General features: G+C 37.7%; 1 protein-coding gene across 1 annotated transcript in view; it reads left to right on the forward strand.

The window, feature by feature from the left end:
- AGPAT5 (1-acylglycerol-3-phosphate O-acyltransferase 5) overlaps positions 1-27,372 on the forward strand; it is a 55,799-nt gene extending 28,427 nt beyond the window's left edge. The window contains exons 6-8 of the mRNA XM_058835513.1: positions 8,479-8,640; positions 22,782-22,905; positions 24,834-27,372. Coding sequence (XP_058691496.1) covers positions 8,479-8,640; positions 22,782-22,905; positions 24,834-25,059 — 512 coding nt within the window. The 3' untranslated portion in view covers positions 25,060-27,372. The remainder of the gene's footprint in view (positions 1-8,478; positions 8,641-22,781; positions 22,906-24,833) is intronic.
- The last annotated feature ends 216 nt before the right edge of the window (positions 27,373-27,588 follow it).

Below are 27,588 nucleotides of genomic sequence, written 5' to 3' on the forward strand. Positions count from 1 at the left end.
ATTATGAAGATCATTTCACCTTAACTGGACTTTTAAACCTTCATGATTGGTATTTAAAGGTTTAGAATAGTATAAACTACTGCTTCTCTTACAGAGTAAGATTATAGTAGTTCATATACAGACATTTTATGCGTTTCACAATGTACAATAGTAACAGTGCTCCAGAAAGCTCACTGTAGTTTCTGCCTATAGCTGTGTATTTACTTATTTTCTTGCTCCTTAAGGTTGTGAGAATTGCCTACACTGAATCAGGGCACTAGTCCATCTGAATTGATACTGCAGCTCCAATTACAGTTGTTAGTCAATATAAAGAGTATTTTGCATAGAGCCTGTTGTGCCTTAAAATCTTCCATCATTTCACTTTTAATTAGTGTTAGTACTCCTATGGCATTTTGGTTTTGTTCCTCTCTCACCTTCCAGTCTCACTGTTCCTTGGTTGACCTTAATTCTGGAGTTGCTTTGATTGTTGGTGCTGTGGGATTGTTTCTATAACCACAGATGGAATTACTTCATCTTTGGAAAGGCCTGCAAAAAATCCAAGAGTCCCAAGATTTTTTGTATTTTCTCACATCATATGCACGTAAACTTTAAATCCAACAGTTCAGTGAACATGTTTCCTGATTTTGTTTTTTCCTGTTGACCAAAAGTGAAATAATTCACTCTAAATGTAAACAAAGAATAACAAATAGGTCTGGTAAATTCATCTCTGTGACACACTGAAATGAATTCACAAGTCTGTGGATCAGCCTGTTGATATAATCAAGCTATTAAGTATTGTTAACTCTTGTCCAAAAGGATATATGCTTTTCTTCTCCCTGGGAAGAATGGAATTTGTTTGCGTGTATGAGCAGGAGAACTGAATCATAATGTATTTGTTCATCGCTTCAGTTTCCTGTCGGAAATGAAAGTCAAATGTTTCATTTAGGTTGGTGGTTCTTTGAGAGTTCAGAGGGAGGGGGCTGTTTGATAGGATTTTTTTTCATCACCCTTTTTTTCAGGGAAAAGGCTCTCATTGTTTTACTATTATTTTATTTCATCTTTTAATTATATCTCTGCAGTCTGAAAAACAGTGAAACACTGCTTTTGTGCTTTCAGAGAACCTGTTTGTTTCTTCTACTGTTTTTCTCTCCAGTACTGGTCTGTTTTTATTTTTCAACAATTACTCCTTTTAAAATCTCTCACAACAAATAACTATTGAATGAGAAGCATCTCCAATTCTGTTGCAGAATCTTCTTGATCTCCTTCTCCCCACTGCTAAATTCTTTTGCTGTTGGTCTCTGCCCCACTTTTCATGTGGGGAGAATGGGAAGCAGTCTGTGCTCCCTTGTGGCCCTGCTCCCCTGCATGTCCACGCAGAGATAGATACTCCCAGGAGCTGGAGCATCCCTCGTGCAAGTGTGTTGAGAAGCAGGGGCCGACACTGAGAGCAGAACCAGCCTGTTCTGAAGGCTGAACCTCGAGCACCTACCAGTCCCGGGTACATCGCAGTACACCAGGAGCCGTGGGCATGGGGAGCTCCACATGGCTGCTGGCAGGATGTCAGTGCAGCTCCCCAGGGCCCCACCTGCTGCTGCGCTGTGCTGCTGGCCCTGGCTTCTTGCTTGCCCTCAGCAGCCCCGGTGTCCCCGTGGTGCTGGCAGGGTGCTGGGGCTGCAGCGTGGGAGCCATGGCCACAGGGCTGCTGTGGCCACAGGCAGGCTGAGTGGTGATAATGATGATGATGATGATGATGATGATGAGCTCCATCAAAAACACACCTTGGCATGCTTGTCCAAAAGACCCAGGAGACTTCTTACATCCTACCATTTTAGGAAGGGTAGTAACACGCAGTAGGTCTGACAGCCATAGGAGTGAGGAGGACATACTGTAGCCTATGGTTTAAATAAAATTGCACTTCATTCTTTATGGGAATATAATGAAGTCTAGTAATTTAGTCTTGTCATCATAGTGTATTTGTTACAGAGCACGGTGCTTCAGTGTGGGCCTTACTGACTTGTAGAGGAATTTGTTTGTTTTGTACCTTGAAATTATTTTTTTTCCCTACATTTTTGCTCAATTTTATGTTAAGAATACACTTCAAGTGTAATATTGGGAAAAGTGGTTTAATTAAGAAGAATTAATCTAGAAACCCATGTTAAAACCAGAGCCATTACCCCCAAGGTTAAAAAAGCTATTTCTAGAGCACAAGCATAACTCAATGTCTATGATGTCTGAAATACTGGTTTTGACATTAGTGTGTGTATATGTTTTAGTAGTTTTGAAGATAGGAAGTGCAAAAACGTTTTTGTGGGATTTTACTTTTACCTTCCATGAGCTGCATCCCCTTCTAGAGAAGATTCATTGGTTTAGGCAGAATTCTTGGACTGAACTTAACTACCTGCTCTTAGAGGGACCAGTTGATGAGCTACACCTCATATCTTGATGTTCTTTTCAAATTTTGCATACAGCTTTTTACAGTTGGTCCTAGGACCAGTTCAACAAAAATAAATTTAAAATGAATTTTTAAAAAGCTAATATTGATATACAATGAAGTACTGTACTGGTCTGCAGTAGTGTACTGTACACTACTGATTTCAACTCTTATGTCTCCACTCATTGAAATGAATATTTAAATAAATCTTAACTGTTTATGAATAGAATGGAAGAATATCAAGAAGCAAAAAAATTTAAGCTTGAGGTAGCCCTTGAAAAAGAGGCAACATTTAAAAATACCAATAATAATTCATGTTATAGTTTGTTTTGCCATAGGGCTTGGGTTCTACACAAAATCTTGACTTCTGGCAAGAACAGTTGGTTTTCTTCTTTATGAAACAAGCAAATCAAACACACGGGGTGGGTCCATCTTCAGTTCTGTCCACTGAATTGTATTCAGTGAGAATTAGCAATAGAAAGTTGGTTACTTCCAGGAATACTGATTTTGTGGTGATGAACTGAGAATGTTATCATCTAAGGGCAATGCTACTACCTCTGAAAACTGAAGGATTACTCACACCTTTTACAAGTGGTAGAAGATTCTCCTCAGATCAGCTTCTTGCCTGGGATAGAAGGTAAACTCAAAATGTTTGTTTGATTCTATTGGGAAAGAAACTTGTTGACATTTAAAAATGAAAGCAAAAATGTTATCTCTAAAACTAAGCTGTTTGGTTATTTGTAGTAGGATTAATGCAATAGTTTATCATAGACAAGTTAAATTTTGTGAAGTTAAGAAAATTAATCTAGTATTTATATTTTTGGCCGAAATAACAATATTTGCTGGGATTTTACAGCTACAACAAGCCACATGAGTCATGTGTTACCAGAATATCAGACATAGGTGTGTGTTAGGTTTTCTCATTTCTGGTGGAGGCTTCCAAGCTAAGGGGCTTGTGTACCATGTAGCTGGATTTGAGCCTGATATACCTCATTTTCCTCTCCTGGCACAAAGTAAGTGCCTGGGTGAGATGACTCCAGCACTTGCTACCAGGATGGGCTCTCCCTCCATGTTTCAGTATGGTTAGTGAGTCCCGTGTTTCTAATGGTACATCTTGCAACCTTTCCATAATCAAATATTTCTTCCTCTGTTCTCTCAAAGAACTAGGAATATGATGGCATTGGCTTTGCCCCTTGTCTTCTGAGCTTTTGCATTCCAGTTTCCAGTATTTAAGTATATAATCAGTAGTCAAGTTTACTTTTGTATTCCATTGTGTGGGAGTAGTCAGCCAACGTGATTCCTGTCTTCAAAGTCATTCAGTCAGGTTTCATATTGGTGATACTTTTCAGGCTCTGCTCCATGAGTTTAGGCATCTTACAAAGTGCAGGACTTCTTCCCCACTAGTCAGTGAGCTTCAGTTGCTGAGTCCAGTCTTAATATGTAGGTCGCACTCATATTTTCGTAGGGATTTAACTAAGCTTGTCCTAATAATAGAAGTGGGAATTTTTATTGGATCTATTTAATTCAAACTGTAAATCTTTTAAGCCTGGATCTTTTTAATGATACTGGACTTTAGAGAAAAAATGTCTATAAACCCCGCAGAATACATGATTGTTACTTTTTGTGCCAGTTTCTGGTATAAAATTTATTTCATTTGTATGTAGTCAAAATATCTATGTGTAGATTTCCTATCATTTTGTAGTAGTCAGTCAATCATAGAATATGCCTTGTTGGAAGGGACCCATCAGGATCATTGGGTCTGAATCGTGGCCCTGCACAGAATACCCCAAACACCACAAATTTCTTTGGTTTAGTAGAATATGAATTTTATCAAAATGTTAACAAATGGCATTTTAAAAATTTGAAAATAAATAGAAATAGGCCAAAGCCCTCCTACTCCTAATATTACTAACTCTGAAAAATGAAAGCCAAAGAGATGAGAAACTTCTTAAATTTTACTTGCTTTGTTTTTGCTGAATGAAGACAAAACAATCTTCCCTGGTGAAAGGCGTTTTTGGAATTTTGTATTAATGTTTGATTTCTAAGAAAGGTCATTTCATCAAGCAAACATTTAAAGTATGTATTTATTATCATCTTTGGTTTTATGCAGAAAAGTCGCTAATGTAAATATTTTTAATGCTAAGTTTATCTTGACAAATATGCTTTCTTCTAAGATGTTTGTGTATGCAGGATATGCTTATCTCAAAATTGTTTTACAGGTCATGTAAAAAAGAGGTGTTTCAATGGAACTAATTGAAAATGTTTCCCTTCTAGATCTTGGCATTAGTTTTCAATTGTATTCTGGAGCAATTCAAAGTATTCAATATCCATGAAAGTTATTTGGAATTGTCTCTAGAGAAAATAGCTTTTGGTGGTATTTATTTTACGCTTTCATGAAAGCAGGCTTGGTCTAGAAGCGCTCAGTGAAATGTGGACAAAGAATACAGTTATAAGAAAGATTGAGTTTGGACCTTGAGTAGCATTTGAGACCAATTATTAGAATGAAGTAAGGGTCTGTGTGATTAAAAGCTATCCTTAGGAAATTAGTTCTGTGAAACAAGAAGCTACGTTGTATTTCTGTAGATGGAAGAAAGTGTGCCAGTGTGTGGTGTCTCCCATGTCTTGCTGTGGGCTGATCATACTCTTCCTGAGGAGATCAGTTGCATTTCTTGTATACTTTAGTTTATGATAACAGAAAAATACTTTACTAGTGCATACAGTTTTTTAATACTGCTGTCAGCTGAGTCCTGTTTCTGTAAGTCAGTGGAATACTAGCATACAAATGAATGAGCTCTCCCACCATTTATTATTTTGTAAGTATAAATATGGACTCTGGTTTCAATATGTAAAGCTTTGAGTCACTGGAGGCATTCCAGAAAGCTGGTGGGAGCTTGAGTTGGGTGAGTACTTGGGACACTGCACGTAACTGCAGAGCTTTCTGTCTGATATCTTCACTGCTCATACTTTCACATGAAAAAGGAAAGATCTAATTTGTCTGGAAATCAATTAATTGCTTTTCACCCTGGTTTCAGTTTTTGTGTACTTGAAAGTTGAGATTCAAGTACATGGTTTCATGGGGAGGGGAGAGAGGTGTGGAAACCTCAAACTAATTCTGACATCCACTTTCAGTGAGCAATTAACTTTTGTTGATGAAATGTGGTAATGCTAATGTAATACACATAGAGTGTTCTTAAATTAGAGCTGAGAATTTTTACTGTTTTCTTTTTAAAATGTAGTGCGTACACATCAGGGGTAGAAATACAAATAACAAAGTCCAACTCTGAAAATGTGGATGGCCTGCCTGTGCTGAACAACTCTTGGAGTTTTTGGCCTGGATGAAGGGAAAATGATGGCAGTCTTCTACACAGAGTCAGCTACTACTATATGTTACTTCACCCTGATGAAGTTAGATAAATGATGTTTTGTTTAGTGTCTTTTTGTTATTTTGTGTTTAGATGAAAAAATCAGTTCTATGGATGTTACTGATTTGGGCCTTTGTAGTTGCCAAAGTAATTATTTTATTTCATTTGGTTTTCTTGCAGACTCTCTGAAGTAATTCTGCATCTTACAATAATGCATCAAATGTAATTCTGCATCTTACAATAATGCATTAAATGGATGATATTTGAAGTATGATTGCTCGTATTTCTTCAGATTTTCTTTTTTTTTTTTTTTATGTCTACCATTCAAAAGTTAGAAGAGCAAAGCTTTGGCTTTTTAAGGTAGAACATTACAATATTAGTAGTATCTAGTTCATTTTCTTTGGCATTTAATATAAAATCTCATGACCTTAAATACTTTGACAGAGGGTCCTAACTGCATTGCACAACATTAAAAACAGTTTAAGCACAGTGTGTTTTGTGAATTGGATGCAGGCAGCTTGCCAAGGTAACTATACTGTAACTGCTTGGATTTAAATTCTGTTATGTTGATTTTAGCAAAGATCATAAATAATTGCAAGAATATGTGGTATTGTTTTTATAAAACAGATTCTTTAAAAGGATGTGCTGAACTGGTGTAGCTGCATGTTTATCATGCCCTGTAGAGTTTCTGAATAATGGATTATGGACTTTATTGATTTAGATACATACTCATATTGTACTTAAACTCTCAAGAGTTCACTGACAGCATGTGAAATGGGAGTGGCTTATTCTATATTTACACTTCAGAGATTGACCATCTTCATCACCAGAACTGGCCATGGATTAAAAACATCAGCAGTTAATAGTCATAGATACCTACCTTAATAATTTGTCTAGATGATTCAATTCTCACTGAATTTTCCTTTTTTTCTTCCTCACAGTAATAGTTTGGTGAAGGGGAGGATGAGTTGGGCAGGAAAGGAATGACTTTTTAGAATATGTTTGGGAATTTGGCTCAGCAAGAGTTGTGTTGAATGTCATGTCCACATTAATATCATTGCTGACACAGCACAAGAATATTCAGTGTTTCATTTACAGAGTAAACATTTTGAAACATAACATAATTAGCTGTTTGATGTAACAGTTCACAAGCTAAGAAAACACTACCAGTATGTTATGCTTCAAAATATTTACATCCATATAACATTTTGCATAGACAGTTATCACTGTTGCCGGTAAGGCATGGAACAATGGCTTCAGAAGGAGTGCTGATAAATAGCCTTTTATCTTTGCATTCAGACAAGGAGATTCTTAACAAATATTAAGAAATCAAGACAGTGATTTATATTGAAATTTTCAACTCATAAGAATGTTGGTGTGGTGTAGAAACTAGCATTATCTTGCAGTGTTCACTAGGTATTTTCATCATTTTAGATCAAAGTATGTTTTACACAGCAAGGGAGTTCACTGCAAAATCAGGACATAATATATAATCTTTTTAATTGATTTTTCAAGCAGAAGGGTATCAAAAGCAATACTACAATACTTTGGTTTAGAAAACTTTTCTGTTCACCCACCAGGAACCAGTGGATTCACCAATGGATGGTTCTTTTATAATGGACTGAAGATTAAGACAATGAAAAATAGGCTAGAAATGAAAACCCACAATTTTATTATGATACTTCTCTGTGAGAAAGATATGCACAGAAAAATAGTAAAAAATTTTGCATAGCATGCTTTTTTTCCTAGAAGCCCTTTCAGGTAAATATGGAAGAATTGTGTTCAGGTCAAGAAAAGGTTTTGGGTTTGGGCTTATTTGTTTGCTTGTTTTAATTTTGAAAGTTATTGTGTATTAAAATTCTGTAAACAGAACCAGATTTATACTTCAGAGCCCAGTGTTTTAAATATGCTTTAAGTGGAAGTGGTCAACTGAAGTAAATATGGATATGAAGTACTGTTGTTAAGACATGTGGAGTGATGTTAAATCTGATGTTCTTGTGTCCTTGACATACCAATCTCTGTAGCTTGCCCTGGAAAAGTTAAAGACAAAAGTTGATTCCTGTCACTCTGAGTTTGTCAGTAGCCAAGTCAATTTTAACAGGTTGTTTGCAGGGAAGCAGATTTCCCCCTTGGTTTTGGTTCTTGGTGCTGAATTTTCTGCCACTGCTGCTAAGTTTTCTGCTGAGATAGTAAATAGGTTAAGATGCAGTATGTTCACTAAATTAGTTTGTTCTTGGGAAGTAAAATGTTGGATGAGCATTAGGTGTGCTTAAAATTCTCTGTGATTAACTGTCAAATGTTTCTGATACAGAATTTCAAGAGGTGATGCTATGTGTGTTTAGTATTTCTCATATAATTTGCTCTTTTTTTTAACCTCAGCTGGACACACACAAGCAGTTCCATCACTCATGAGCCACATTAAAACCATCACTGCTTCTAGTGAGAAGTTGTAAAAAGGGCCCTCTTACTGAGCAGCCTTCCTATTGTTAATGTCCTTTAGGATTACTATTTCTACATATGTTCAGTAGAGCATAAGCAGTGAGTACACATGCTTATGCTTACACTCTCTCAACTGAGAATTGAGATTGAAAATAAACCTCTTGTGATTTTGAATGGAGATGCTGACATTCTTTGGTGTGGGGTTCCTTTTGTGAATGTAGTCCAGTTTACTTTCAAACACTAATAATTTTTTTGTTTTCCCTCTAGGACTTGCTATATTAAAGCATGTGCTGACTCCACGGGTGAAGGCAACTCATGTAGCCATTGACACAATGAAAGACTATCTGGATGCAGTGTACGATGTGACTGTGGCTTATGAAGGTACTGTGGACCACAAAGGGCAAAGAAAACTGGCACCATCTATGACAGGTGAGTTCAGGCCTATGTGGCATGCTGTAGCCGTATGTTTGTTCGGCTACAACAAACCAACAGAACCAACTTCAGGTGCTTTGAAATGCTCTGAAGATAATCTCCACAGCACTTCAGCCATCCTACAGCCCCCTGGTAGGGCATTGTTCTAGTCACTGGGCTTTACAGGAGTTACCTGTGACACTCTTGCCCTCTGCTTCCCTACTCCAATTAATTCTAAATACGAGTGCCCTTTGCCATCAAAGGGAACTTGGAGCCATAGGCAGCAGATTCCATTTACCTTCATGTTTCTCTTAGCACTGGGATTTGGCATCATCTTAAATTCTCTCTCTTCCTCTGCTGTGCTACATATGTGTAGCTGTAAATATGTACATCTAATTGCTGAAGTGCATATATTTTAAGGGGAAAATGCATTGCAGTAGTATTTTACTGACAATTTTTCAAATTTCTGCACACAGCCAGTAATCTTACAAACACTCAACAACATTTTATGCAGGTGGGCTTCACTTGCTTTAGTATTTTAAACCACCTACAGGACCTTAAGAAAATCAGATAAATTTGTTTTACATTCCCTGAGTAATCTAACTAGAAAACATGTTCTGGAGTTTCTGTTGGGGAAAACTCAGGGACAGAGAGCTTCAGGGTTTGCTGTTTATTATGCTTGGTGGTGAACAGATAATTTATTCTTAAGTAAATAATTTGCCTGGACTGTTACTGGAGTGCCAGAGATCATCTTTCTTTCCATTTGTAGTTGCTGTGTTACTCAGCTGTATCTGTGCCTGTCTGTTGCTGGTTGGCTCAAAGTGGCACTTTTGAGTCTTTTTCACTGCTGATTCAAGTGGGGAAAAAGCAGCTACAGTAGTTCCACAGAGCTCTCCAGAGTTTTGGGCAAGGATCAGTGTCGACAGACGGACCTGCAGGGAGCTGCTCTAACTCTCTGCTCCTCAGCTCACCCAGTGTCACTGGGACTTGTTCCTTCTGCTGCTAAAAATAGTTTGTAGTGCAGCTGTTTCCATGTCACTTCATTAGCAGGTGTAACTCCTTGAGTCACATGCACTGCTTCCCAAGTGCTAGTTGATTTAGAGGTTCTGGAATTGTCTATTTTTACATTTTCACCCTGTTTAAAATTCCTTTGGATAGGTGAGAAACAAAACTGTCAACACGGTATATTAACTCAACACTTGTATTGTACTGTAATGTCTTAGGATGGTTTTATTTTATGTACCTTTTGTTCCTAATGGGCATTTCATATGTCAAAAGTTCTTTTTATGATTTAAAGTTATTTTATTTTTTTTTAAAAGCCTTCTGACCTTTTTACAGTACCTTTGGAGACTGAGCAGCCTCCTTCTTGTCCCATCACCCAACCCCTTTCTAAGACCCCCTTCAAAACAAATAGGATTGTTTCTCCTTCCCTGCAGCATATCTTGTTTCATGACTTAATTGCTAGGCAGTTTCAGCCATTCTCATGCTGAACTTCTCACTGCCTAATGGTTAATTAAACTATTAAAATGTCATTACCTAATGATAAGATGGCAAATGTTCAAATTCCTTACAAGACCTCTTCACCTATTGAACCTTATTGTTTGCATGAAACATGATATTAATATGGAAGGGGAACCAACAAGCTGAATTTGTTTTTTGTGTTGGTGTCAAGCAGGAATCAGATGCTTTGGGGTGGCCACTCCACATCCAGCCTTTTGAAACCTCCATGGCAGCAGTCCAGGCGTATCTTTCAGTCAGGCTTACTATTAGGGATGGGGTAATTGCTGGCTCAGCTTTGGGGTAAAAATAAGGCAGTAATACAGAATGAAGTGCAGCCAACCAGCTGTTACCCCTTACAGAGCAGATAAATGATATATCCATGATAGATCAACATCGCCTTCCATGCTATTGTGTCAGTCACATGTATTCCATATAATATAAATTATGTAGATTAAGAGCACTTTATGAATTACAGTGTGGAACGTAGTTGTCATTCTTTTAGGCTCTTCAGACACAAAATGACAGACAAACAATTTCTGTTCTAAGAGATCAAGATCATTTCACCATTTGTTATGCAGAAGTCCAGCAACTGGTCTGTCAGGCATATAAAAAGAATTGAATTAGGCATACTTCTGCATTTGACATTTTTTAGCATTATTTCTCTTTCACAGTGCTAAAATGAGTTATGCACACATGAAAAGAACGTCTTATTTCATATGAATGTTTCATATTTGTGTCAGTGCTGGTTGAGAATTTTGTTTTTCATTCTCATCGGAATAGAATGGCAGTGCAATCCTGGTAATTTTTAAAAGATAAGGTTGACATGTCTTTTTCAGTCTAGCAACACTGATTGAAATTTATTGCATGGAAAATAAACTTCTGATAAACACAACTTGAGGACTTTATTTCCCATACTGTGATATTTCCCATGTGAATGAAATCTGAATTCCACACGAATACAGTGTTTCTTGAAATGCATTTTGCTTTCAGTTCTATAAATCTCAATTCCTCAGAAGAGACAGTGCCATTTCAGGAAAAACCCATACTTACCTGGGATATTTTCAGGTCTTGGCTGTTGTCTTCAGTAGTAAACAAAGTGGGTTAAAAGAACATTTTAGTGACTGTGAAGAGTACTAGCACACTTAATCTGAAAAATTGTGTTAGCGAAATGTGAATGTGAAAAAAATTCTGAAGAAAAAGTGAATTGCTTTTTAAATTTTGTAGTATGCAACTTTTAGTCTAAATAGAATTTCTTAGCAAAATTCATTTTTTAAATTTTTTTTTAAGTCCAGCAATTTTAGATATACCGTTGACTTGCTCAATAGGATTAAAGCACAGCATAGTATACTAGCAGCTGGAAAATAAACATTTCAACATAAGAACAGCGAATGTCAGACATACCTGATAAAACATGGTGCCATTTTAGAGCAGGCAAATTATTGTAGTACATCCTTTCAAGGATATACTTGAAAGTGTTGAGCTTTTTGTCACTACTTATGCATGTTCACATTTTTTTAGCACTTTCCAGTGCAAGCTTGTTTTAGAAGATACCAGATTTGATTAGTCTTCAACAGTGAACTAGATTAGATTAGCTTTACACAGGGATGTTGCTTTCTGCTGTTTCTTCACATCCTGTTGTAACCAATGGGTGGAATTTTTTTCCTACCATTTATTCATTCACTTTATTACAAGTTTGGATCTTGGTACGTTTGCAGTGGAAGTTTATCTGGTACATGGCAGCCTTTCTAAAGAATAGCAATTTCCCACAGGTTTCTCCCCTCTAGTCCTGAAGATGGCTTGTCCAGATCATTAGTGACAGAACATTGTGGTCTTGCTTGGGGAGGACCATGTTGCTAGGTGTATTTATTTGTGGTCATTAGAATAAGATGCAAATAATCATATGGGCACTGCAGCACAGCTGAAGGACATCTCAGGTACTGAAGTCTGCAAGAGCTATTTAGAAGGGAAAAGGAAGAGGAGAAACTTGTGCTGAATTTGTTGATACTGTTTTACTACACTGACATCAAGTGAAAAGCAGAAATAAGTTTGGGAAGAAAGGATGAGAACGTAGTTCTCCCCCTTCTGAATAAATGTGTTAAGCATTCAGATCCAGCTTTGTCTGGTGTTAAGGGGCAGGTCTCATGGGACATGGGAACTGTTATCATTCTTGCACCTGAAAGAGCATTATGTACACATCTACATCTTTATTATTCTGCCTGAAGGCATTAGCGTATCCAGATGGTATTTATCTGGCCATGGTAGATGAAAGAGTGTGTGAAATAGCAGCATGTGACAATGATAAACACTGAATAAAAATAGCAAGTACGTATAGAATCTGTCTTAAAGAAGTCAGAGGAATTCTTGAGAGTTATTGACTCTGCTGTATATCAGTTCCAGAACAAACACTTTTTAAAAAGCCTGTGTATCTGTGCATTTCTGAAAATCTGTACATCACTTTGATCAGTATAATTTGAGGAGGTCAGACTGGCCTAACTTCCCTCAGGGAAAATACACTTTTCCAAAAGTTTGCACTTTTGCTAGGAACCAGTTAGACAGGGAAGTACAAGACTATAGAAAAGAAACTGGAGCAATAGAAAAGTCTTAGTCTGGACTGTAACCCAGATGTGTTCACATCCATTGTGTCTCAAGGTCCAAAGAATGGTAACAAGCACATGGTTATAGATGTGTTGAAAGAATTAAAAAGCTAAATTATTAAGCTGATAAACATTAACAGAACTATGAAACAGTCCAAAGTAACTTTTATAGTTATGCTAGCTGTCATCTTCTATTGCATGAAAGAGTATTGAAGAGTAAATGTCATTTGTTTTTGAGTAACCAAAGAAAATATGTAGATTAGACCTCAGGCTGGACATTAGCACTGGTGAAATTTGTATCATGTGTAGGATGGCTTTTTAGCATGTACAGTAAGCCTCACATCAAAAACTTTTCATTCTGCATCTGTTCAAGCAGAGTCTAAGTAATAATTACCTTTCATATTTCCATATGTAAAATTTACATTGAGATGTTTGGAGGAATTTTGGTAACAACACTAGCTGGCAGCATAGTTCTGTGGGGTTTGGACTAGATGATCTCCAGAGGTCCCTTCAAACCCTAAGAATTCTTCAATTCTGTGATATACTGTAAAACACTTTTCTTTTCAAGGAAAACCCTAGTTTTATTTTGTGCAAAATATTAAAACTTTTTAAATAACATGATTTCACCAGGTACCACAAGGAAAACTATCATTCTGTTTTAACTGAATGCATTTTCACTTGTCCTTTGTAGGACTAGAGCTGTCGTTTTAGACCAGCTGTAATTCCTTACTAGAAGTAGTTTGAGTACCATGAAAACCTGTCTGTTAATTTAGGGATGACTTATGTGTAGTGGCACTTTCAACACAGATGTGAGCCTATGTAGCAATATTCTGCAGATAAGAACACTCTGGGTAAATGCAAAGGATTTTCATACTGAAAGCATTAAACATTGTACCTCTGATCAAAAACCACATGTCACCGAAGAGCAGCATCAGTTTATGGGAGTGTGTGAAAGCCTTGATGTAGTTCAGCAGAGAAAATAAAGGTCAGTCTGCACATGAGTAGCACCTCTGCTTCTTTATCCATCTGAAAACAAGGAATAAAGATGTCAGCTGTGTTTGGAATTCTTGTAGTTCAGTTTCTTGCCTCCACCATCAGCCAATCTTGGATGCCTAAGGAAGAATGCAAGATTCAGGCAACCCTAAATGTGCCTAACTTTTCCCAAATCACAGACACCTGTGGGCACTGTATCTGCTCACACCCCCTTGGTGGGCGTAATGATGCTCCACAGCTCCTTCCAAGCCCCATGCATGTGTTCCTCTGATTGTAAACCAGATTATTGTGCATCTCAGTTATTCCCAAGCAGCTCTTGCTGAAGGTAAGCGTCTGTAGTGCATCTGTAGCTTCCCTTTGGGAAATTGTGCTCTGAAAACACATGGTCATCAGGAAACCTCTGCTACACAAGAGGCTCTTGAAAGTATTTACACTGGAGATTCATAAAATTACACTGCACCCTGGACCTCCTGCACATGTGAGAGGAAGCATTCCACTCCTCAAGCAGCCATTTATTTACAAAGGCTCAAGGAACTCCTGATCTTTATGCAAAAGTGTATCTAAACCCTGAGGATAACAAAAACAACTTTAACTTTTTCACACTGTCAGCTTCGGCCAAAATATGTTGCTGTTTTGAGAGTCTGTGTTTATTTTTGGGGTTTTTATACATCTCAGTCCTTTTCTTCTACTCTGTGGTGCTGTTCTCTGTTTATAAAAACAGACTGTCTCAAAGAAAGAAAAAAACATCAATACTAGCAGTACTGGCACAGTTCCTAACAGATCCTGGTTTTTTGCTATAGAGCACGTAGTTTTGAACTGGTCCACATCTTGTATCTTTTGTTGCCTTTTTTTCTTAACTGCTTTTTTTTTTTTTTCTTTTTTTTCACTTCTAAAACTTTAAAAATGTTCCAGGGAAGACACAGGTATCTCCTGAATTTGCTCATTTTCCGTCACCAGTGGTGGGATACCCTCTAGATGTAATCCACAGACCTGACCTGATTCATGTTCTGTCCACGTTCTGTTCCTGGCAGCCTATTGATCAAAACTGTTATGCCTTTGTAGGAAACCTCCTGCTAACTCAGCCAACATAAAGTATTCACATATTGTTACAGAGTAGTACAAAGGCCAGAGTGCTTCTCTTAGAATAACAGACTGAAGCCACTCAAAGATGATTTCAGTGAGCCATAATGTACAAGTACTGTGGGTCTTCATCAGAGACCATCTTGGAACAGCAAGACAACTTACATGGCACTATGCTGCTCTCCGTTGCTAATATCAGTATAGTGAACTATAGATACCATCTTCTAATAATAGTAATTTTAAGAGATTCTTTAGATCAGCATCTTCAGGAAGTTACAGACAAGTGATTATTTACCCTTGAATTTGCAGGATTTGTGGAGTTTTAGTCCTTATCTGCCATCTTCAGGATTTTTGTTTTAAGTTGTTGTATCCTTCCCTCTGCTTCCCGTCTCCAAACTGAAAATTCAGCCTTTTTAATATCTCCTTGTTTGTAATGGAGGTACTTTTCCTCCTTAAATGTTATAGTTGGTCTTTTCTGTGGCCTTCTCTGAGTCCACTACATCCTCCTTCAGATGCAGAGACCAGAAGTGCATATACTATTTAAAATGTGAATTAATAATCTTTATCTGTAGAGTGACTCTCTTTGCCTTGTTCTTGATGTCCTTCCTCAAGCTGCCCAGTATTTGGGGGATATGGGGCTGCTGCTGAGAGAATGGTTTTAGGGAAGGGTCAGCACCTCCTAGATTGTAACCACCAATTCCAAGTTAAGCGTCATGTAATCAGGGTTTCAGTTATTTTATTTCCCCATGTTTGTTTACACTGAAGCTTGGCTGCCACATTTTCGCCCTGTTTGTTCAGCTTTGAGGGCTTTTTGAAGTTCAGCCAATGTTTGACTACCCAAAAGAGCTCAGGATCTTCTGAAAGAGACGTGAAAAACTGGAGCATTCACAGTTTGCTCCCTTCTTCAACTCATCAGTCATGAGACAGAGTAAAACCAGTCCTGGCACCAATCCTCAGAGGACCCCAGTCAACAAGTCTTTTCCCTCCCTAAGTCCTTCCATTTGCTTCCTCTCCTTTAAGCAGCTTTTGGTCTATAAAACATGATTTCCTCTAATCCTGTGGCAGCTTAATTTCTTTAATAGCCTTCAGTGTGGGACCTTATCATAGGCTTTATGAAAATTCAAAAATTTCATGTCCAGTGAATCCCCTTTATCTGCCTGGTCCTTGACACTTGTAGAAATCCAGCAAGCTGGTGGGAACAGGATTTCCCTTCACAGAATCCACACCAAACCTTTTTCAACAGACTATGATTATCTGTGTGCTCAGTGATTTTATTACAGACCTGTTATCTTACCCAGTGATGTAAGACTCTGGTTTATATTTCTGTATTTCCCAGCATCATCTCTTAAAGTCCTTGTTTGTAGAAGGAAAAGTCCCCATTTTTCTGGTACAATGGCTGTTTGTGATGATAGGTTACACATCTTTGTTTTTAAATTCCACATTTGAGAGCTTCTGGATGAATGCTGTCTGGTCTTGGTGACTTCCTGATATCTGACTTGTTTGTTTATATTTAGTCTAATATTTTCTGTCTGTTTACTTATTGATCTAGTTCCTTTGAATGATCTGGTACAAAGAATGCAGTGGGTGTAGCAATCAAACATTTTCAACAAGAAAGAATGATGCAAGCAGATAAATTCTCTTCTCTTTCAAGGGCTTATACTTGACCATGAGCACTGGTCTTCACACTTTTGTCATCCAGCAATCCTGCCAGTGGCTTATCAAGTTTACTGCTTTTAATATACTGAAAAAAGTTAAAATAGATCACCCTTTACGTTTTTTCAACTTTATTTTTAGTCCTCTTAAGTTTGTGCTCACATTTGGCATGAGCAGTTTTGTGGCTTTTCCTTTCTTGGATGGACTTTCCATTCTGCAAAGAGAAGAAGGTAGGAGTATCATGGTAAACTCCTTGATTTTTTCATTAAAGTCATACATATGATTTTCAGACCCACACAGACTTTTCCTTTTACAGTGTTACACATGTTTTATGCATGCTTCTATTACAAGGTTTTCTGGGGTTTGGTATTTGGTGAGTTTTTTAATAACCTCTAGGTTGCTTTCCTTTGGACTGTATACTTTAGGGTGTTTTGACACTTTGTCTTCCCCCCTATTGCGTACTTCCTTTAATTCATAGAATCATTAAAGTTGGAAAAGACTTCCAAGATCATGAAGTCCAACCTTCAACCAAACACCATCCACACCCACTAAACCTTATCACAAAATGCAACATCTGCTTATTTTTTGAACACTTCCAGGGATTACAACTTCACCACTTCCCTGGGCAAGCCTGTTCCAATGCATGACCACTCTTTCAGTGAAGAAAGTTTACCTAATATCTATCCAGCCTGAACTTCCTGTGGTGCAACTTGAGGCCATTTCCCTTGTCCTGTCATTAGCTGCCTGGGAGAAGAGGCCAACCCCAAAGAATTCTGCATTCTGTGCTGGATTCTTTCTCTACAACACTGAAATTAATTGTATTGTGGTTGCAGAGCAAGACCATACCAGGAACAGCATCTTTTCTTGTGGGTTTTCTTACTAGTTCTTCCAGGAAATATTTTTTTTTTCCCCTGGTGTTTTTGTCTGATTGGTTGGGTCATCTTAGTTTGGATTTATTTGGGATTTTTTTCCTCTGCTCATCCTGCTGAAGTATCAATGCAGTTCAATAAAGGTAGCTGGAATCTCACACTCTTGCTGTCAGTCCTGAACTTGCAAGTCTCAATCTTTCTTCACAGTTTCTGTTCACTATTATTACTTACTTGGAAGTAATTTAATTATTTATCTTATATATATTCTACTAGAGTCTGGATTTTCCATCCACAAGGATTTTATTGTGCTTTTGTCTCTTTATTATATAAAGCTATTATACCTTATGTAATTTTTCATACACAGTTCCCTACTCTCACTTGTACATTCTCTTCTGTCATTCCTGGTAGTCTGGTAACATTGCCCACTCCTGCAAGTCCACCTGGATGCCTGCTTTACAGGAAGGAGTGATCTCTTCGTGACAGTAATTCTTGTAATGTCTTCATATTTAGGCTCCTCATGTTGGTACAGAGGCACTTCTGAATCTTTCCCTCACAATGAATTTTAGCTACATCTACATCATGTTACACCCATCTGAACAAGTTGCTTTTTCTGACTTTCAGTCTTGCCCAGCTGCCAGTTGAAATAGTCTCTAATTTTCAGTTTTTGTGGCCAGCACCCTGGCCTAATAATGATCCAGGTGCATCCCATTTTTCACTTCAAAACATCCCCCATCTCCTGAGCCATATCCTCCTTACACTGTACCCCTTGTGCATGCATGGCGGCACTGATCTCTGTGTGCATGTAAGTCCTTCCACAAAGGATTGGCAGTATTCCTGAGAGCTCTATTCCTCAAGTGCAGGCTACTTTCCTGGCTGCAAACTTCAGTCTGGGCTGCACAGCATCCCTTCCACACTTCCCTACATCCACAGTACTCACAGGTACTGGTGCTGCTCCTCCACTGCTGCCTGGGGCAACTCCTGTGATCAGCCTCCGCTGGCCTGGGATGTTTGCTTTCCTGTCTAGTGCTGCTTTGCTCTAATGCTGCTTTATTCTGTTAGAGCAGGTCGCAAAATAGTTTCCTGTCAGCTCAGCTTGGGATGATGGAAAGCATGAAGCTGAGAAACAACACAGCACTTAAATTTATGTTTGTTTTGCTGTTTGATTGTTAATTTGGTGTACAAAGTAAATGGAAGTGGAGAGAAGGGATTTCTTTGTTTGAAGAGGAGATAGTTTACAAACTGCTTTGGTAGCTGAATGCTGAAGTCTAGACTAATGCAAGAGAAATTAATTGAGAAATTAAGAAAGAAATTAATGGAGAAAGTATCTGCGGTTCAGAGGAATGTCCCTGCTGTCATGGTTTTGCCTGTAAAACTACAGACAACACCTGACAATAATGTTCTCTTACTGAAGAGATGTATTTTTACACATTTGAAATGCTAGTTACTTAGAATAAATACACATTATTCAGATTTAATTTTCCTGTGATATCCCTATCAATTTATCACAAATGTTACTGAAATCTGTTCGAACAGGAGAGGTTTTGGGGTTCTTTAAGTGGACATAACTAAGTCAGGCCTAACTTTGTCCATTCTTAATTTTGAAGAACTTCAGCAACAACTACATTGCAGTAGAAGAGCCAGTGTAGGAGGTTGAAATCTGAGCTACTTTATTGATGCCATATTTAAAATGCATATAAAAATAGACTTCATTAGTAATTGAAAACTGGAATATCTGTTTAACACTGCTGTCACAACTTTCTTAAGGGACAAGGCAAACAATTTGGAGTGGTAGAATAAATTTATGTGGTTCAGAAGGGGAAAGTAGTCTGAGGCCACAACCATTGTTGTTTGTCCTTTCTCAGTTACAGATCAGTCAGTGTTTCAGAGCTTCTCTCCTCCCTCAGTTTCTCTGGTAATGCTGGTAATTCCAAAGAGAATTAATTGGCTTTTGAAGGTGAGGAGTTGAGAACTGGTAGAATTTTGCAGGAGCCCCAAATATTGGTTTGCAGTAAAAAAGTTCTGTGGATTCGGTTCCTGTCCTGGAGTCTGTTGCACCTCATTTGTTAATCCCAGTGCTGCAATTATTCCCCCTCTGAAGCCCTGTGTTAGTGTGAATCCTGTTCCACTGAAGGAGGGGTACAGTGTCAGAGCTCAAGAACAAAAAATGCTCCATCCACTTTATTATTTTCAATTCCTTCTGCTGTGCTTTGTCACTAGAAGCATTATAAACATTCTGTGCTTATATCTGTTATTTAGCCAGACAGAACGTTTATTAGGAAATTATCTCCCTCACGAAAGTCAGTCCATTTGGCTCCCACACAAGTTGTTAGTGTTCATTTAACCCAAATTGTACAGGGTTCTTGACTAATGCTGTCCCCAACATAATGTTTGCTTGTAATGCATGATTTGCATTTCTGTTTTGTCTCTTAAAGGAAAGTTCAGGCTTGCTTGTTCCTGCTGTTAATTATAACAAATTCTGGCAAGTTTAGGAATCTGAAAAGCCTGACAGATGTTGGCCTTAATGGCTAGTGTCCCTGAAGTTGGATGTAATTTGCGCATAATAAATTGCTTCAATAAGATTTTGTTTCTTGGCTTAATTACATAAGTCTTTTGGGAGTTAAGCTAATGTGAAATTAAGGGTCATGGGACCACCACAAACCTATGGAGGTCATGGTGATAAAATCCAGCTGTTTCTTCTCACAATCAATCTCCAATATCCAATTGTCATCCTTATCCAATGGTGTTCTTATGTGATTGCTGTGACACTGTAGATTGGGGGGAAAAAAGTTGGGTTAGTTGCATTAAACACTGACATGAATTGGATAATTAAACACTAGTCATTACCTGACTTAGTTGACTGCATGCATTACAGTGTCATCTGCAGATGTCCTAAATACCCAGGCTTTGGATACAGACTTCGAATCAATGTGTGGGAATCATGACCTTCCCCAGGGGTAGCACCTGAAGTAGCAGATCACACAGCCCTAAGGCTGATCTAAGTCAAACTCAAAAGGGAGGGTGAGGTTGTTGGGGATTCACAAAGGTGAGAAATAATGACAAAGTTAAGGATCTTGACATATGGCGATTCGATTTAGAGTGGTTGAAGAAGATCATAGTGGGAAGTGGTAAGAATCAGCTTGCATTGGAACTTGGGCCTAAGGTGGAAAGCCCGCAGCAACACTCAGATATTTGAAGAGGGGATTTTGTTACATTGTTCTGTAATCATTTTGTAGAATTCTAAGTAGAATTGTAGAATTGCTACACTTCAGCTTCGGTGGGGAAAGGTGTTTCTTTTGAAATACTTATGTCATGTTTGATTGGTTTATGGTTTTCCTTAATAATTTATAACTGAGTTATCAGCAAAGACTTGTTTGTTCCTATGCAGAACAGCTCATGTGCTATGAAGCAAAAGAAACGTACACTGTACAATTCACAGAATGTTTTAAATGTCTCTTAAAGCTGGATCTTCAGCTCTAACTGAATATGCATACCATAGATGCTTTTTATAGGAGTCCAGTACAGAAAAAGACCAGATCATCTGGCTTCCAGGCATTTGTTTTCTAGATACAGTTTTGCATATTGTTAGAATGTTCCACTTAATAGGTAATGCCACTCAAAAGAGGATTTATACATCATGAACATTATAAGCATTTAAGACATGGATAATACATCTGTCATTTTAAGATATTAATAGCACGCTTTTAGGTGCTCATATAGTCAATGACCTTCATGTAGTGGCCTGGATAGTATCCTTAGAGAAACAGCCCTGCATAATCCTTTCTTCACATTAAAGCAAGAGACAAAAAAAAAAAAAAATAGTGGTTAGTAAAAGCATTGAACATAAATCTGAAGAAAATGTCTACATTTACCATCATTCCAGACTCGGAGTCCTTAACTTGCCATCGTATATGCTTAACTCCTGTCTAATAGCTGTAGCTAGGAGAAGATTCTACCAGAAACCTCTTGGCAACAGCTGTGTTTGCTGCTCCATAGCCAAGAGATGGACTTGTGCCTGGATGGAGCACGCATCCAGCTCTCCAGATGATGGTGTGGGGCCATGTTGCTCCCTTTACGCTGTGGTTTGGTGAAGGGCTCTGTGCATGATGTCCAGGCAGAAGAAACACAAAGTACCTTACAGATTTCTGCATCCAAGCGCCTCAGGGCCGTAGGGTTCTCTTTATCTTTTCTCCTTACCTCCCCCTCTGCAAGCACGCACACATATTTGCATCAACAGGCTTTTAAAATTCCTTAAGGCAATTTCTAGTATGTGATAAGGGCTGTTTTTACAGCAAAGTCCTTACAAATCAATAATCCTGTAAAGATGAAAAACCAATAGGGGGATATCTGCTTTGGCAGACAACAGTAAAGATGTACATGCTGTAAAAATTTATTTGCACATTCATTCCTCCAGATACCCCTTACAGTTACGGGTCAAAGTCTTCTGTGCATCTGCACTGCTGTCTGAAAAATGTCAACAACCTAAAGGGACCACCCAGCCTGTGTTACATTTGTTCCCTGTATGTATTCTAGGAAGGCACTTGTGGTCCCTTTTCAAAATAGGGTGACTATCTAAATTTCTGAGGACTTCCATCCTCACATCATGCAAATCTCAGTCCAGGTGTACTGTGGTTACTGCAGTACCCCTTGCTACTGATAAGTGTAAATGGTTACCAATACACAGTGCGCAGGATTTCACATTTACTACATGCAGCATATTACAGTAATCATTTTTACCACTTGTTAGTTGTAAGAAATCCCACAAGGCCTTTTGAGTAATGGAGTTTAGTTTGTCCTTAATGCTTGCTTGGTAAGTTTGTCTAGGGACAAATTGAGGAAATGGGGGAGGGTTGGAGGGCAGGGGGGAGGCAGTTTGCAGTAGGGCTGTCTTGAGCTCTGTGAGACAGAAGAAAAATGAAGGGATACAAATTGGAAAGCAGCATTTTGTTCTGAGTCTTCTGCCCTACTATACTTTTTAATTATAGCTTATTACTTAAACTGAAGCATACTTTCTCTCCTGGAGATGCTTTGGGAAATCACTGTAATTCCAATTTTGTCATCTAGCAGCAAACAAAATTTAGATTTTACAAAGGACAAGCAAAGAGGATTACTAACTTTAAACAAAATTGCAGCATGGATAACTTTATGACATCAAAGTTACTGCATCTGACGCTATTGAATGAGTAGACTGCTGCTGAGATAGAGGGTAATGTTTTCAAGCACAGCCTTTTACAGTTAGCAAGGTGTGTTTTAGGACAGTTCTTCCATGTTGTACATGATAGTGATCCACCATTTCAAGTGTGTAGGCCAGATGGTTTCTAAATTCAGTGAAGTGCTCAGGATCCAAACATAAGGAGGGAAGGTTTTTGAGCACTGGAGTTAGGCTTCCAAGGCACTTACAGTCAGATTTTTTTTGTGTATTCATAACTCAGGGTTTTTTAACTTAAGTCATGTTGTTTTGCTCTCTTTTTAGAGTTTCTTTGTAAGGAATGCCCAAGAGTTCATATTTTCATTGACCGAATTGAGCTGAAGGACATTCCAGAAGAGCAGATGTATATGAGAAGATGGCTTCATGAACGTTTTGAAATAAAGGATAAGTGAGTAGAAATATGTAGAACTTTCTGTTTCAAGAGTCCGCCTTATTTCTTTTATATTAACAAATATACCCATGATTTCTGTGTTACCAGCTGTGCCAGCTGTAGGGCTCTCTGAAGAGGGGTACTTCTATGAACAGAACAGAACAGAACAGAATAGAACAGAATAGAACAGAATAGAACAGAACAGAACAGAACAGAACAGAACAGAACAGAACAGAACAGAACAGAACAGAATAGAATAGAATAGAATAGAATAGAATAGAATAGAATAGAATAGAATAGAATAGAATAGAATAGAATAGAATAGAATAGAATAGAATAGAATAGAATAGAATAGAATAGAATAGAATAGAATAGAATAGAATAGAATAGAATAGAATAGAATAGAATAGAATAACCTTGTGGTTAAACCTTTTGCTCATGAGGCTGGGATTCCTCAGGTTTTCACCTTCTTTAGATTGAAGAAGTGTGAGTCTATGTTCCAGGCAAGTCTCGTATTCATTTGAATAGTCTCCATTCATCTTCTCAGTTAAGTCCTGTGAAGGAATGTAAGATGCCTGTGTTAGGCAAGCAAGAAAAAGCAGTGTGATTCTGCCCTTGTAATCAGTGTTAAGTTGGAGTGATAGAGAGGCAGGTCTTGATCTAATCTCTTCTGCCAAAATTGTTTACGAATCTTTCATCCAGATAGCGACTGGATAAAAACACAGTTAACCCCAAAATTCCTACCTTCACTGGGGAAATAGGTGAAGTAGAAGCTTCATTTGTCCATTTTTGAATTGTGGCAGAAGTAAAGTGCCTGGCTTCCTCCAGCATCGCCAGATAAGGTCACTAGTGTGTATACACAGCAGATCCTGGGGGACCTTGTTCTCCAGAAGGATTTTGTGCCTAAATGTAGGATTTAAGTATTGTTTGAGAGATGATGGTTTAATTTGCCAGGTCTGAAGTTCTGCTTAAGGGAGCTGAATCTGTTTACTTTCTAAATCATTGAACACTTTGAGTGAGACAGAAATTTCCCTGGTTCTTCAGTTCTGTTCTGCTTTAATATTGTTCTGCCAGTCTCACACTCCATGGAAGTAAAAAATGTATTCATTTCTCCTGAGAACTTCGAATTCATATAGAAGTTAACATGACTATCTGTAAACATGGCACTGTTATTAAAGTGTCTTAGACAGTTAGGATCACTGAAAAGTTTTCTTTACTTTTGAAAGATTAAAAAGTCTGAATTTAATTTAAATAGATAAGGTGATACATAAAATAAAAGGCTGTCCAGTGTCTGTGCCTTTAGTTATCTAGTGAAGATGAACAAAACTGAATCATCTATGTGTCATTGTAAGCTCCTGTTCACTGGAACATCTTTCCTGGGAACAAAGCAGTCTGTAAGGCAAATTTAGAGATAGTTAAAACAAAATCTCAGAATTTCCAGACCCATTTATTACTGTTTTTTAAAACTAGGAGAAAAAATGTTACTACTAAGCCGGTGATGTAGCATCTTACTCTTGCATGTCCAGCTTCCAATATATTCAGTGTCTTGTGAGCCCTTGTTATTTCTTAGTTTATTTTATGAAGATACTTCTTCCTCCTCCTTTGGTGCTCAGTGTATTGTTTTGTCCTACAATATTGTCCAGTGCTCTGGGCTTTTCTGCTAAATGCTGAATGAAAGCAATTCTAGTCAACTTTTATATTCACTGTTGCAGTTGGTCCACAAGGAAAATATGGCCTTAATGCTTACAAGGGTTCAGGTTGAGTATTTTGACATGCGTCATATTTGTAAGGCATAGTCATTGTTCGAACTTGTTACAGAGGAACATGTTATGAGATCATTTGTTTAAAATGTTTGGTTAGAAGCAGTTACTGGATAAAAGTAAGACTACTTTAAATGTTTTAAGCTACTGTCTGATTTTGACCATCTCCTTTTTCTCTGCTTGTAGGTTACTAATAGAATTTTATGATGCAAAGGATTCTAAAAGAAGAAATAAGTTCCCTGGGAAAAGCGTTCATTCCAAACTAAGCCTCAAGAAAACTTTGCCATCTTTGCTGTTTTTAGGTGGCCTGACTGCTAGTATGCTTCTGACAGAATCTGGAAGGAAACTCTATGTAAAAACATGGATATATGGAACTTTAATTGGCTGCCTCTGGGTTAGCATTAAACCATAAGCAGATGTTAGTCTCCAATCAGTGAAATGTGCAGTCTTTTCTTGCACATTGCACCAATTTTTTTCCTGACTTTATAGAAAAAAAGTGTAAATAAAGCCTTATTGATCGAATATTGGAAATAATAGATTTTGTGACTTAAGCCTCTGTGTGGTTGGTCTGGGGAAAATAAATGTAGATTTTCAAATTTGCTACTGATTTTTGCTGGAATAATGACAGATAAACCGAGTCATATGATAAATTGCTTTCCCCATGAACTAACATCTATCTCTCTGCAAATTTGAAGAAGTATGAGTTATGCATAAGGGTGTCTTATGTGGACCTGTGAATGTATTTACAGAGATTAATTTAGGGTACCTATTTATTCTTCTGATATTCATGTTGAATTTTTGTTACTCTGTGGTGCATTACAGCAGCTCAGTTGCATCTGTCCCAGCTGTATTGCAACTATAGTTGAGACTTTTTTTTTAATTTTAATTTTGCTCTTCAGTTTTCACTAAATACTGTGTTCTTTAAAAGGGACTGTGTAAGCTGGCAAATCATGAGATGGTACCAGAAGCAGAATACAATGTTCCTGAGAACTATTGTTCATGGGGAAGAAGCTCTGTTTATCTAGTGCATGATTTTTGATTATACTGCAGTATTAGGTGATTATTTTACATATGCAAAACATTAAATTGTACCAAGCAAACAGCTTATTTTGCGCACCTCGTATTTGTGCATAAAAGGAATGTGTAGAGTGTAAGGAAATGTGAAGTTTTTGTTTCTGGCCAGAATCCTTGTGGCCTCCCTTGTGTCTGCATTACCCCTTGCACCATGAGTGTTCAGCTGAACTCACACTCTTCCATGTGTACGTGCCATAAGCAGAAGTTTCCTGTTACCTCACGATTTTCTGGAAGCAAACCTTGTCATTTGGGAAGTGCACAGAATCACTAACTTCAGGAGTGGCAATGAGGAACCCTCAGGTGTTCCTGCTAAATCTGGAGTGTGTGCCTTTCCCACTAACCTAATTTAGTCTGGTGTTTCATAGGCTGGCAGTCATCTCTGTGTTGTAGTGTCACACTAGATTCTGAGTCATTCTAGGCCATGCAGACTGCACTTAGGTTGAAGTTATGGGGTTGATGTATATGATTTGCACAGTAGATAATAGTCAACAGAATGCATATCCTATTAGTATTTCACCTGCTTGAAAATATACTTTAAAAAGCAAAATCAACAAACCCTATGAAAGTCTGTGATTCCCAAGGCTGGTATATTTGTTGGGGAAAGCCATTTCCTGATTCAAGGGAACAATCTGTATGTACAGCAATGGGGTAGGAAAGAAGATGTATTTTATCTTCTTCCATTAGGGAATTGGACTCCCTGTATCAAAATTAAAAACCTAGAGAATATTTTTATATCACACTTGCAAGCTTTAAATGTGCATCTCTTTCTAGCTTCAGTATGATTTGTCTTGCTTTAGAGTCCATTGTCAGTTAAACATCTCTTAAAATTATATCTCAGTTTTTTCAGATTCCACCATTGCCAGTTAAGTAAAGGTTTTACCGTGTGAGGTTGGTTTTGGTTTGTTTTTTTTTTAACAGAATGTTACAGAGGAATTACAGTTCCACCTTAAAATCATTCAGTACAATTTTCAGTTTGCAGTTCTCTGTCCTTCCATAATGGATTTTGTCACTAGAGTTATTTATATCGGTGATTGATTCAGGATATGTTGATGAACCATTTTAAAAACAATGACTGGGAACAATGTTGAAAAACAGTATTGTTATGAGGCTGTGAAAAAAAAAGCAAGCCATTTTATGTAACAGCCAAATGTGCTTACATGTAGTTCTTCCTATTCTCAGCTGACTGTTACCAGTGGGTATAACCAGAAGGCAACGTCCCTATGTTAGTGTGAGGTTTTTCAGTCATGGAAAAAGATTTTACTCTGACATGACTAAATTTCTTTGTAACAGCTAAGAATAACATTTAATTATACATCAAAAATAAATGCAAACTGCTTAATTCATTTGTAGGAAAGTAACTGCTATTTTGGAGAGCCTAATTACATGAAATATTGGATCTCTCTCGCTGTTTAAGTACCAGGAATATAATTGACACAGTGCAGCAAACAAACAGGATGTTTATTTTGAACTTTATTCTCTATGTTAATATTTTATTTTTTTTTTCCTTGCCATTAATTTATGAAGTTTTGAAACTGTAATTTGCTGATGTATTTGGCATTGGGAGTATCACATGCTATTTCTAAATATGCACTGATATTAACTTGAAATATTTCTTCATTAAAATAAGAAGAGCCAATGCTCATTCAACTTTTTTGTCATGTGTGCGTGTCTGATTTTTTCTGAACTTTCATGTTTGTAATTTGGAACTGTTTAAACAAAGGCTACTAGTGTGGTTTTAAGTCCCCGATGGAAGGACTTGTGTGAGAAGCAGTCAGCTGAAAGAAAACAACTTTGTCTTTTTTTCCCATGCAGCCAGAAATGTGTTGGAATTGATCTGTCCTTGTTCCAGTGCAACACATCACCAGGT

Source organism: Poecile atricapillus, chromosome 3 (genome assembly GCF_030490865.1).
Source record: "Poecile atricapillus isolate bPoeAtr1 chromosome 3, bPoeAtr1.hap1, whole genome shotgun sequence".
Lineage (NCBI taxonomy): Eukaryota > Metazoa > Chordata > Aves > Passeriformes > Paridae > Poecile > Poecile atricapillus.